This window comes from Anomalospiza imberbis, chromosome Z, assembly GCF_031753505.1.
Source record: "Anomalospiza imberbis isolate Cuckoo-Finch-1a 21T00152 chromosome Z, ASM3175350v1, whole genome shotgun sequence".
Classification (NCBI taxonomy): domain Eukaryota; kingdom Metazoa; phylum Chordata; class Aves; order Passeriformes; family Viduidae; genus Anomalospiza; species Anomalospiza imberbis.
Window position 1 is genome coordinate 54,859,861 of NC_089721.1, and position 13,434 is coordinate 54,873,294.

The 13,434-nt window shown below is 36.8% G+C and overlaps 1 protein-coding gene across 3 annotated transcripts in view; it reads left to right on the forward strand.

Annotated features, from left to right (window-relative positions):
• Positions 1–1,351: 1,351 nt before the first annotated feature.
• The window catches only part of LOC137464612 (atrial natriuretic peptide receptor 2-like), a 44,975-nt gene continuing 32,892 nt past the window's right edge, over positions 1,352–13,434 (forward strand). For 2 of the 3 annotated variants that reach the window (XM_068176051.1, XM_068176053.1), the window contains exons 1-2: positions 11,813–12,028; positions 13,074–13,170. In XM_068176051.1, coding sequence (XP_068032152.1) covers positions 11,975–12,028; positions 13,074–13,170 — 151 coding nt within the window. In that variant the 5' untranslated portion in view covers positions 11,813–11,974. Of the gene's footprint in view, positions 1,539–1,870; positions 2,015–2,216; positions 2,327–9,818; positions 9,922–11,812; positions 12,029–13,073; positions 13,171–13,434 lie in introns of those variants that run through there. The other variant, XM_068176052.1, reaches the window with a different exon arrangement.

Genomic DNA, 13,434 nt, shown 5'->3' on the forward strand with positions numbered 1-13,434 from the left:
ATATCCCTTCCACTAGTCCCCATCTCCTAGAACTCATTTTCCTAATTTCTGCAGAAAATAGCACTTAGAGTAGGTGCTGCTGACAATCTTTTAAGCAGGTTAAGTCTCTCTTTTTCATGCTCTTTTCCCCAGCTAAATGAAGTAGTTTAAGATGAATATATGAGTGAAATTCATGAGACCTGAGACAAAAACTGAGGTGTTTTAAAATATATTACCTTTTTTAAAAGAAAAGGCTTTGGGGTTAGAAAAATACTGGCAAGTGAATTTTAGAAGTACTTGTAATCACATTTTGAAAGAGGGTGAAAAAATGCTGAGAAGAAAACTTAGTTAATCCTGACAATTATGATAGGCTATATTTCCCCCATAATTGAGCAGAGTAATGAACTCCAACTATTAATAAAAACAGAATTTAGAAAGTCATTAAGTATTTGTAGTGATGTATCTGGGATAACTCTGACAAAACTGATTAGCTCATGGGTAGAAAAAAAACTTCTGATGGTAGATGCTTGAAATATTTTTTGTGCTGAATGCCTGATGTAGTCTAGGGAAGGAGAAATTCAGATAATAGTTCTGAAGCCAGCACTAGCTAAAGGCTTTTGAGCCCAGATGGGCCCAACAGAGGGGCCCAATGCAAACTGAGATGTTTCATCATTCTGATTTGTCTGAATCCTATAAATCTATTATAATACAACTTATTCTTATAATTTGTTCTTGATAGCAGTTTTCTTTCTTTCAATACTGTGATGAAACCAGAGTGAAAAAATTGTTTCTAAAGAATTCACCTTCCTGGTGATGTTTCTTTTGTATAGCTCTAACCATGAACATTGTTACCTTTAACAAGTGGGACATGATTTGCCACCAAGGTTCTACAGCAACAGTAAATGAATGTCACATACACAGAATTATGTTTGTGATTCCTGCCATATTAGGACTAAAGAAGTTAAATAAATGTATTCTTGAATTAACTAAAAGTGTTAATAGAAGACCAACTCCTTAGCCAATGAAAACACTACAAAACAGACTATGTTAAGAATGGTAGAACTTACCCTGGCTAAATCAAAGTTTTTGGACTTTTAAAAAATCATTACAGAAAAGTGATAAAATTATGTCTGTAAAAATTTTGCATTACCAGAGTTTCCCACTATGATTACTCATGCATGATCACTGTCATCTTTGTTCACAATTTTGATTTTTCTCTATGTATCAGGTTGAAACTTGTATTGCTCTTTTGCATTGCTTAAAACATATATAATAATAATACATAGAATTGCTTGAATTCTGGCAGTTTGTGTGACAGCTTAGACTTCTGTTGTATCAACATGTGTCTTTTTCACTATTTCTTGAAGTGCTTAGACAAGACAATTCTTTTAGCACGCCCTAAAGAAAAATGGAGACTGCATTCACTACAGAAGGCATGCAGTAACAAATATTAGTGACTGTTTGCATGTAAGACAAAGATGATATGCTTAATGGCATTACAAGGTAAGTCAAGACATGCTTGGCTCCTGTCATTTTTCATTTCATACATCTAATGAAGAGTAAATATATGTGTGTATAAATATATACCTCACAATTAGGAGTACCATTCCCCCATTCATTCCTAGCAATGAAGATTCATTTTTCCTTTAAGGTCCTTTTGTCTTTCTCAACTAAAGCAGAACAAATTGATGACTGACACCATTTTTTGGGGGGGGCAATGAACTCTGCCCCTCTACCTTGTTCCCTGCTTGCCTATCAAGTGCCCTCCTGCATAAATTCTCATTGCCGCTCCCAGGACTTAAGAAATCGAAAGGCCATTTTGCACTCTCTATTGTGCCAGCAGCATTCAGCAAATCTGTTGTCTCTAAATTAGTTTCATTTCACAATCCAGATTACCAATTAGAAAAAGGGAGACAGTAGAGCAGAGCACTTGGAATATATTTACATCACATCAAGGTCATTTTCAGCCCAAAAATCTAGTGAAACATATTTGTTCAACACAAGGTACAAGGACTTTCTCACTGTGAGATGCCAGGTAAACCTTTCTTATAGCTCTGCTCTGTGATCCTGCTGCTACTCCTTACTTCACTTGCTGCCCTGGATACTCTTTACTCCTTTAACCACAAACATTTCTGCTATTTAAATACCTCTAGAATGCATATAACCTGTGGAACTACTGGTCATCCAAGTGTAGACAACTCTAAAATAAATTTTCTTTCCCTCTTTCTTCTTCCCAGGCTGTAACATTTAGACCTCAAAATTTTTGCTGGGCAGACTTACCAAAGCTGGCTAACTCAGGTTTCTGCACACAGTTACAAAACATACATTGCAATGATCCATATATGGTGTGAGTGTATTATATTATTTTCTTATACATTGTGACTGCTTCTTTAAACAAAAGTGCCTCCCAAACAGACAGGATTAGATTGAGAAGTGTTGCTTCTTGAGAAGGCTGAAGTCTGGCACAGTGACTACATGCTGTGGACATAGAGTAATGGAGTAAAATGGTGCTGCTACTGATAGATCATGTTAATTTCATGTTTGGAACTGTAGGTAATATCAGACTTCAGTAAGAGATAAGAGAATACTCTTTGTGGGACTAGAAATATCAGGTTTTGATCCTAGTCATGATCCCTGTCATAATACACAGAGATGTAGCTAAGATATGCTATGATCGTCTTCCTAATGAGTGTTCTCACAGGTCACCATTTAACATGGCATCCTTTTCTCACCAGCACAGAAGTACCAGAGTACCCTGGAAATTCAGGTTCTCATGCACCCTTTCTCCCCTTAAATGCAGAATACATTAGCATTTGTTACATTTTAGGGTCCACAGAAATTAGTCCCTTACAGCCCATGTAAAGCCCATGTATGCAAAAAGAAAAATGGGCAAGTCTCATGATCCTTGGGAAGCAAAACTTGAGAGAAGAGCAGTTTCTTTCCTGGTTTTCCCTATACTGCATATCTAGTTCACCTAACCTGACTGCAGTTAGCCTGGTTCTTTAATCCCCTGTTTGACAATGGTAGGAGAAATATCCTACTTCACACTTGGAGGGCTAAGACTTTCGTGTATTATTCTTCCAAACATGTTACTTGCATCTCTAAACTTTTCCATGAAGTATGGAGCAGTTTATGCAGCTATGATGGGATAAAAAGAGTAATTAGGTAGGTTTTTCCTTCCCACTGAAGCACTGAGAACAAAATATATATAAGTTAAAGGTCATCTCCTCTTAATGGAATAAGTACCTGGGGCATGAGAAGAAGATATGCCTCATAATTTTAATGACTAGTGAAAGAGTGATATTATGATCCAATAAAACACTTGGTCATGGTCAAGCATTAACAAAAAACTTATCAGTGGTAAAACATTAAAGTGCCAATATGTATTTTATGAAAATATCTAAAACCACAGACGGTCTCAAGCAGATACTTTGTAGCGGGGGTGTGATGTGAAACTGGATATGAAACTAAATCAATTATAATACTGTTCATTTTAAAATACTACTCAAACTACTGATAATCCAAAGATAGTGATATCTGTTTGAAGTTAATGATGTATAGAATTCTGTCCTGTCTTGATAAATTTCTACTGAAGCAGAAAGAAATGAAAATACTATCTTGTTTGTAAAGAGTAAGTCCTTTACAAAAATCCATATTGGCAATTAGAAATAGTTTGGCAAAAGATACTGTAAAAGGGATATCTCTTTGAGGTTTTGTGCAAAGCATTTACATTTTCCTTTCAGGTTAGAATATTATTTTATTGCAAACTTACTCCTGAACATTATTTTTATTTATTTATTTTTAATACTTAAAAGTTTTTTTTCCCTCCAGCATTATAACTGAGATATCCTTGTCATTGAGCAAGGACAGAGTGCCCCACAAGGCAGGGATATCTGAGCAGCAAGGCAAACAGAGTGCCATCACCCCAGAAAGAGCCAGGTCTACTGTGCCAGAGGATGGCAGTCATGACAGGTCTGTAGATAGTCTTCATCCAAAAGTGGAGGTTAACAAATGAATAGATGGTGATGAGATAAATCCAAAGTCAAACCAGGAGGTCAAATCCATGTGGATTCAGATCAACAGGGTTCCTAGCCAAGTGGGGGCATAGATGCAATATAGCTCTGTTAGAAAACAAGTCTGAGAGCCCAGCCTAAAAGCAGATCCTGGAGAAAAGTGAGGAGTCCCTGCAAGGGCTTCTCAGGCTGCCATTTCTGTGGCTTCACGGCTGGAGAGCTGCGCTGTCTGTTGGCCATGAGAGCAGGCTGGTAGCTTCCAGGGGAGAGGGGTGTGCTCAGGGAGCATAGCTGCTTATCACCCATGTCAAGATTGTGTTTCCTTTTTATTACTCACTTTACACATAATACACAAAAATTAGATATTTTTTGAGAGCTATGTAACAGCAAGCCATGTGGAGTTTCAGTGGACATCAGGCCTCTGGTTGCTACTTATGTCTTTAAGAATCTCCTTTTGGAATTTTAAAAACCAGGGAATTATTTTATAAGAACTAAATTATAAAGGAAGTGAGGGGTTTGGAAAAAAATGTATAAGATGAGAAGATACAGTTAAACTCCTAACTAGTATATGACAGCAGACCACTGAAATACTTTGTGGTAGAATCATCTGACATGTCATGCTTCTTGCCAACCAGACTAATCTAGAAATCATTAAGGATTCCACTTTGGAGTGTACTCTCTGAAGGGAGAGGGATATCAAAAAATGAGAACAAGCAATTAACAGTAGACCTAGACAATATAAAAATGAGCTAGTGGAAAATAAAAATCCTCTTTATAAATATGACTTCATATGCTCACATTTCTCCTTTCAGTAGGTTCTCAAGTTTTCCATTCTGGAACTAGCACATCACTGGGAAAAGCACAGACATGTGCCAGGGATTGCAGTTAAAGTGAGGCTGAGCCCTAAATCAGATGGCAATTGCATGTGGCTACAAAGGATACCTTATTTTATTCCCAACAGGTATGTCACATCAGGTATTTGGGTTTCAAATCAAACCAGTTTTATTTTCTGTCTTTTCCTTTCAGTGACCATTTGAGCCACTGTTTCTTGTGTCAAAGCTATACAATGCAAGTGATAGATTGATTTCTGGGAAAAGAAGTTCCTGACTGCCCAGTGTTTTCTGACAGAAGAAAGACATGTCTGACTTCAGCAGCAAAAGTAATGTACCCAAAGAACCAGAGAATCCTGAATAGCGGAGAAAATCTTTTCAGGTTCAGTAGCATACAAAAATCTTCTCCCACAAGACTACTTCTGTCAACTAGTCAGTCACAAAACGTTCTACAAAGTGGCATTATGCCAAATTGAGTTCACTCCACTTGAGGCACAGATTAAAAAAGCTAATTGAGCCAAAGTCTCCATCATCAGAAAGGCTGTGATGTTAAAGAAAGACTGATTTTTATGTTTCTCTGTAACTGACATTTATTTTAATTACAGAATGAGAGTGCTTGGATGGTAGTGATCCCAGGCTGCATTTGCAATCACTTGTTTTCATACAAAACTCCAAGGACAAAGTGTTAATTCTACAGCTGAAATATCTGTTCTGCTTTTTTATATATTTTTTTTGTTTAATCTGCCTTTATTCCTGTATTACAGAAAATAGGATGATCCTTTTTCTTCCTGGGAAGAAATGCTAGAATACGTTTGTGTAAGGCATCTTGATACATAGTAACTGGCAGAAACCAGAGCAGTGGAGACTTTGAGCACGTACAAAGATACAGACCAATCTGACCGTTCTTTCTGTAGCTGGAATAAGTATTGAACTGAAATTATAGCAAGATAGAAGCTGGTGGGACTATAGAGAAACCCTTCTATCAAGGAAGCATAGTGAAGCCTTGGATTACACCACAAAGGAAGAGATAGGGGCTTCATTCCCAACTGTTAATAAAAACAGGTTAGGCAAACATCTCTATAGCCTGGCATATGCAGAAATTATCATGACTTGAGGAGAGGAAATAGTCTGGATCTCTTTTTCTTTTTTGGATTGGTCCAAAGAGATGATCAATAAGGCTATATTTTCATTCAGTTAAGAGACACCCTATCTCAGGGATCTCTCAATGTCTCTCAGTGTCCTGATTGTATGACATCCTGGAAACATGGAAGCAGTTGTGGCTTATGAGGGTATCTTTCTTGGGGGATGGAAGGGCTGTGTGCAATGTCATTAGATGTGCAATGCTAATTGTACATAAAAATATGAGCTTTGGAAGATCATTGAAGAGTTCTGGAAAAAGGAATGACTAATACAGTGAGAAGTGAGGAGGACAGGAAAAACTCATTCAGAGAAAAGGCAGATTTCAGTTGAATGCCACTACTACCAGTGGAATGACCAGTGTATCTTAGGACCATGATGCAGGCCAAGAAAAATAGCTGCTGTCTGTAACTATTACCCAGGCCTCCAGTAGATCTTAAGAGTAGCCAGGGTTTCTGTTCTTAAGCTTTGCAGACATCTGTAATGTTTCTGCCTGTGTGGAAGGACTGAAAGATGGGAGGAATTTGAGAACACCAGTAATGTTCTACTCAGCTGAAAAACTCAAATTATTCTGTGCTGAACTGGACCCACTCTTCTGAAGCCTCCCAGGCAGTCATCCTGACAAACTGAAATTCATTTTCACATTCTTAGACTTGCTGAATGCCCTTTGAACAGCTATGGCATTGACATGCTATGTTACAGTAACAGAAACACAAAGATTTGTTCAGGAAAATCCCTTCTCCAGAAATCTATATTAAGTTATATACATAGGCTAGGATTTTCTAAAGTTTAACCTGGATTACTTTGAAAATAAAATTCTTCGTTGCTTTTCTGAGAACTGAGAGCTCCTTTTTTCTTATCCAGGCTCTTTAGAGGCTTTCAGTCATATATTACATCAAATAACTAACATCACTAATATTTTCAGTTAATGAGGTGATCACTGTTACCTGTTAATTTTCTACCTGTATTTTCCATGCAGAATTCTAGATTATCATTGTTCTGTCTTCTCTTTAGAAGATGAAAAAGTACATGTTGTTTTATATAATGAAAATTCTATAATGTTGGGTTTTTTTCCACAGTAGTTCATGTACTGGTCAATCATCTAAACAGAGAATAGTCTTATTCTTAGGGAAAAATGTTTCTTCTTCAAGTCTGTGACATATCCTGGGTGACAGTCTTCATACAACCTGGAGAAAGTATACAAGGTACTTTTTATTTCAAATTTTGATGTATTTTCTAAAATTTTTGAAATAAACTAAATATTTAGGCTTGTTTAGTGACATGGATCAAATCCGAAGTGCAGCAATAGCCTTCCTGTGATGCTTCATGAATTAGTGTGAACCTGGGGAATGCGTCTTTAAAAGCATTCATTTGTTCAGTATTCCCACTAACCTGAGAGTGCAGGGAAAATTACCTGCCACATTCACCAATTAATACCAATTGCTTTTTTGAGGTTTCTCTGAGATTCTGAGGTATGGACAACATTGTGGGTGGTCGTCAGAATAAACAGTTTATTTGCTGTAATTTTCACTGGCTGTAGTTACCTTTTTTATCGGTTTTGCTTTCATACTATCTCCCTGTTCTGTTCCTTTGTGTATGTATGTAAGTGCTACTTCTGCTGTAAATAAACTGTTATTAAAGATCAATCACCCAACATTAACCTTTCAGATCCTTGAAAACCAATACATCATCACTTCTTTCTTTAATGTATGATTACCATTTTTTTTCAGCTTGAGACCTCTTTCTTTGAAATTATCTCAACCTTTAGTATTTGGAAAAATGTATTAGCGATATGAAGAGGTACTACAAAGGTAAGTGATGGTATGTGAGCAAGTCTTAGGATCTTGCTTACTGCTCTCCAGCATTTCTTTAGACCCACACTTTATTACCTGTTCAGATCTCCCAGCAGATTGAGAACACTCAGTACCTCTGAAACTACTGACCTACTGTGCAACTTATTACAATGTTTAGTCTTTTAATTAAATTATCTCCACTTCTGGAGAAAATCAGGTGATATTTTTAAATCTGCTAATCCAGGCTCAGATGAGATATAAATCTCACTGAACTGTATGAGCTCAATGTGTGTTACTTGAATAAATGTTTGCAACAAGAATGATTAGAAAAAATAAAGGGTGGGAAGTAAAAAAACACAATATTTTTAAGGTAATGCATAATAATAACAATCATCATCATCATCATCATAGCAGTTGTTACCAGATCAGGCTTTTGATCCAGTTGTCCAGTTAATTTCATAAACAACAGAAAGCTTGGAAGACCAGCACATTGAGAAGAGAACAAGAAGCCCATGCTGAAAGGCCTCTTTTGGCACATGTAATTGTTTGCTTCAATGTGGATTTACAAGACAAATGGTCAACACCCTTTGTCTGTAGGACAGCTTTACATGAGTCAGCAAAACCCTTTCTCTACAGGCTGAAAATGCATAAACAAATTATTAGAATGATCCAGTGAAGGTGTGGTCACTTGTGCTGTGGTACTATGACCACGTGCCAGAGCCCTGGGAATTTCTTGTGGCTGCGCAGTGCATCCCTCTGTTCTTGGGAAGGGGTAGAAAGCTGCCTCTGAACTCCCTGGTGAGAACCTGAAATTAAACAGGTTCTGTGCTACGCTACTGCTCTGTATTCCATTTGCAAGAGTTTGTGCATCAGGAGAGGACTTTTCTTGCATCAGACTGTGCACTGTGGGTATATCAAGAGGAGGCTTTCCTTAAGCCAGACTAGACGTAGTGGGTGCATCCAGAGGAATCTGTCGTTGAATCAGAGCGGAGGCGGTGGGAACCTGCCTGCCGCTGTGCTGCAAGGAAACCACTAGAGAGCAGCGTCAGAGTGCTCTGGCCGTATCCAGTAAACGCCGCGGGTAGGGGAAGCTGTGCTCATCCCAGTAAGAAAGGCACTCGGACTCCGTGTCGTTTAAAATTATTCTGGAGCGGTGTAGCAATTGAACAGGATGCCATCCCATGCACAGGATGAACATACTCAGCATAAGTGGAGTTTTATAAGCTAAGAATTAAAGCTTTAGCTACTGATTTCACAAATCACAGCACAGTCCTCATGAATCTGATAAATGGTGGTTTTGGAATGCCATAGATTTTAAATGTCAAATAAGCCCTGGTAGTGGCATTTGAGTTTTTATTTGGGGTTTTTTGGTTGGTTGTTTTAGTTTTTTGGGTATGGGGGTTTTTGGGGATTGTTTGCTTTTTTTGTTTGTTTGTTTGCAGTTTTAGAAGGTTTTGGTTTGTTTTTTTGGGTTTTTTTGTTGGTTGTGATTTTTTTTGTTTTGGCTTTATTTCTTTTTTTTGTTGGTTTTTCTTTGTTTGTTTGAGCGTTTTGTTTTGTTTTTGTAACTCAGTATCCTTGTCTGGCTTCCAAGACAAGAACCATCGGGAAAATTTGAATGTCAGAATAAAGAAATATTCTCAAGGATATCTGAATCGTTCATCCCACTAATTTTTGTTTTGACTTACTGCTGGAAATTGCTATCCTAAAATACTTGAAAGAACATAGGTGGCAACTTTTGTTCAGCAATATTGTATCCATTGTTATCATTTGCTACAAATATTAAAAATTTGTAGGTAAGTTATATGATTATTGAAACATTAACAAGAATGCATGTTCTTAACAATATCTAAAGTTTTCATGTTCATAAATTTTTGAAATATCTTTATTTTGCCTCTGTTTCTTCCATAGTAGAAGTAATTGTTGTGTTAATTACTGGAATGGAAATAATGTAGCTTAAGGGACTGTCTGTGTACAGTTAACATAATAGAAATACATCTGTAAACATAAAGGGATTTGATAATTTAATTTCAATCAGTAGAAATTACCGTTTTTTTTTTTTTCAGATTAAGAGATCCTTTGAAGAGAAGAAGCCAAAGAACTCAGTGTTATTGCACTAAGCAAGTCAAGCAGCAGTACATAGAATTCACTTAATCTATGCTAGAATGGGTCTGGCTGTGATAATAAACTCATCTGTGGTATGTCACCCTGATTTCTTAGGATTTTCTAAAGCCTTCTGAGTTTACATTCTTGTAGAGAACTTTCTCACACAACTTTCTGTAAACAACCTATTGTTTTGCATTCTTTCATAGTGGCGGAGAAATTTGATGTACTGGTAATTTGTCCAGTGTCTTTGGAGAGGTGGCACGTTCACCCTCCAATCCACTGACACCTTTTGAGAACTATAAATGATTGGAGTCAGAAGAAATAAATTAGTGTCTTCATCGTGACCATAGCTGTAGTGCTTTGTTTTATCTTGTGTCCTCTGGTGACAGTGGTATGATGGAATGTTAGGATATTAATGCAAATTATGTACCTGCTTATAACTTACAAATGGTAAAAAGGGGCAAATGTAAAGCAATTATTATCAATATGAGTGCTTCACTTTATTAAAATGTATTTCTGATTTCTTTTATATCCAGAGAGTTGTGAATAGAGCTGACGTATATATTGCTCACTGAACTATCAATCCTTTTTACAAAGGTTTATATATTTATATTGCACTGGTTTTCTTTTTAAAATTTCGAGTGCTTCTCTGCTTCAGTGCAGAGATGGTAATGTGCATCTCAGCTGTGATACATTGTTAAATCAGATAAAGTAGCTGGGATAGATTGTTAAATCAGACAACTATCAGTCATTCCTGTCTGTCTATTTTTAATCCAAGATTCCCAAGTACATGTGGCCATTCTCCAGGAATTCTCAATGAAGTCATAGACAAGTAGCTGTAAATGTATGATATTTATGACTGTATGATATTTACAGTCCTTGGGAATCATGATATCAATGTCGTCTGAATATTTGTCAGTCCAATTAAAATAGGATCAGTCTGGCAATCTTTTGGCTTCTGTAGTATCTAACAAGTATAATCCTTAGCTTCCCTGCCAGCAAATTCCTTGTCAAGCAAAGACATCCTAAAATACAGGGCCAATAAAACCTCTCCAAGATGTTAATATAAGTGGGCTCTTTTAAGTAGATAAATGTACCAAAAAATAAAAAAATCTCTAAAAGACTTCCACATAGTGAAACCCATCATAGCACAGGAAGACAAAACACATATGAGGTTTAGCATCTCCCAACAAACATAAAATTTCAATCTAGAACATACTAGTTTATACAAATAGCTCTTTAACAAGTGAAGCCAAACAAGATTTTTTAAATTCATCTACAGCTCTTTCAAGATTATCTGGACACACATTGCAGTTTTTTTTTTCATGCCATTTTGATGCAAGAAATAGTGAAGTTCAAGCAGTTTGACTAATATTCTTAATATCAGATTGGGCTGAGAGACAGAATTCAAGAGGCGACATAGAGAAATATTCTGGAGATCTGAATCACAACTGAAGATTTGTATTGGCAGGGCTTCAGCGAATATAGATATTCATGGACACATCTATGTCTTTATTGTACCAGCGTAGCTACACAGAAGTCTGTTTCACCTGTGTATGTAGCAGGACACTTGGATAGAAGTTGCCCTACACCTTCAGGGACTGAGAAATTGAAGTCACAGGGTCTCATACAATTCAGGTTGGAAGGAAGCTGGTCAGCTACTCAGCCTTACCGTTCATCTTATACTGGTAGCCTTTACTTGCCTTGGTGTTTATATGCTTCTTCTTTGGGCTCAGCTATGTCTGTGTGTTTATGTCCACAGCATCAATTCATCTGCCTAAGGTCAGATGCTGCTCGTATTTGACAAAGCACTGCAAGAAAATCCCCCCAGTTGGTTTTCTAGTTTTAAGCAGTAAGGGGCACAAATTTCGGGAGGCTGGGGCTGCCCCTAAAACAAGTGGGGACTTTTTGAAGGGTTTCAGCAGAGGTGCAGAGGGGTATTTCAACTCTGTGAAGTGTAAGAGGGAAGGAGGAGGCAGAACAGCTGCAGCAGCTGGAGTTGCCAGGATCAGCTTGCCTAGCAACCCCCTTCTTAGGTAAGGGTATGTAATTCAGAAGCAACAGCGACATCAGAAGCAGCCCTGACACTTGCTGAGCTGGGTGCACGTTAGAGAGCATGGGAGCTGTCAAATCACCAGCTGTAGAGCTCCGAAGCCTCCTCAGTTTTTTGGTAGGTCTACCTAGATCTGCTTACCAGAACTTATTCCTCTGATCTGTGCATTCAGAAAGAACTGTACATGGCTTATTACAGTGAAACAGCTATTTATACTAGTTGTTGATTTTTATTTTAGTAATGTAGAAACCAAGAGTAATGGAATATATATTGGAAAAATAAGTTATACCATTCTATCTTATTCTATTCACGTTGTGTTGTGATAAGCAATTGCACAATACAGTAGGTGATTATGCTTTAATAATATATAGAAAAATAATAGTAAAAAATATATATAGAAAAATAATAGCTTTGTATGAGTATATTATCTTTTACTAGAAATAGAATAAGCCCAGAGTGCATTATCATAGAGTATTCTGATCTGTTAATATACACCCTAAGGTGTATTTTTAATACATGACTAGTATAATCTGTTACAATGTATTGTATACACATATATAATGTATATTTTATCACTGTTGCAATTCAATCTGTGTGCTATTATGATGCTGTATTCTACCTATAATAGGCGTATGCAATTCTTATTTTATGTGTCATTGTATATATTAACATTTATATGGATATAATTTGTATTGTGTTATTAAAAGCATAACAAAAAATTACTTGTTCAAAGATTTTATGTATGAAAGATTAAAAGAAACTGAGCAGTTTGGAGTGAGGGGAGTGCCATTCTAAAAGCAAACAAGAAAAACTTCTTTAAATAAACTGTCTCTCTGCATAAGGTCCTAGAACGATCTGCTCTTTGTAAAGAACCATTTTGAGAGAGAATGGTTACTTAAGACTCCTGTTTCATACCAGTTTCTGGATAAATCAAAATAACATACAGGTTATGTTCATATGGAATTATCTTTCTTTTTTTTCTTTTTCCCTCCAGAAGTTGGAGAGGTCAAAATATGCCAGCCTATGTTTCTGCATTTTGTTTGATTTCTGTAGAAGGATTATAAACTTAGGAGATGGAATCCATCCTTTCCGTCTTCTCATCCTCTCTTTTTTTGACTCTTTTTTTTTTTTTTTTCTTTTTTTTTTTTCTTTTTTCTGGCAGGTGGTATTAGTGGAGGGGTGGCATGATTTAGATAACAAAGACTATGACTGTTGGCCCCTGGAAAAGCCAGATGAGTATAACATGCTGGACTGCGGAGGTGAGTGAGTCATAAAGAAGACTTGGTATATTACTTGGGGAATTGCTGAAATCCCAAAATTTAACTATTCATAATAATAGCTTACTCATGATGGTTGTTATCTGTGGTGAAATTTATCTAAATCAGTGACAACCTCTCTTCCTAGAGAAATAAGTGAAAGAAAACAACTAAAGATACTTCAGAGTAATTATTTGTCCAGTATACCTTTGTTCTAACAGAAAAGTAATAACAGCTGTATCCATTTGCCTAGAGAGAAACTGAAAA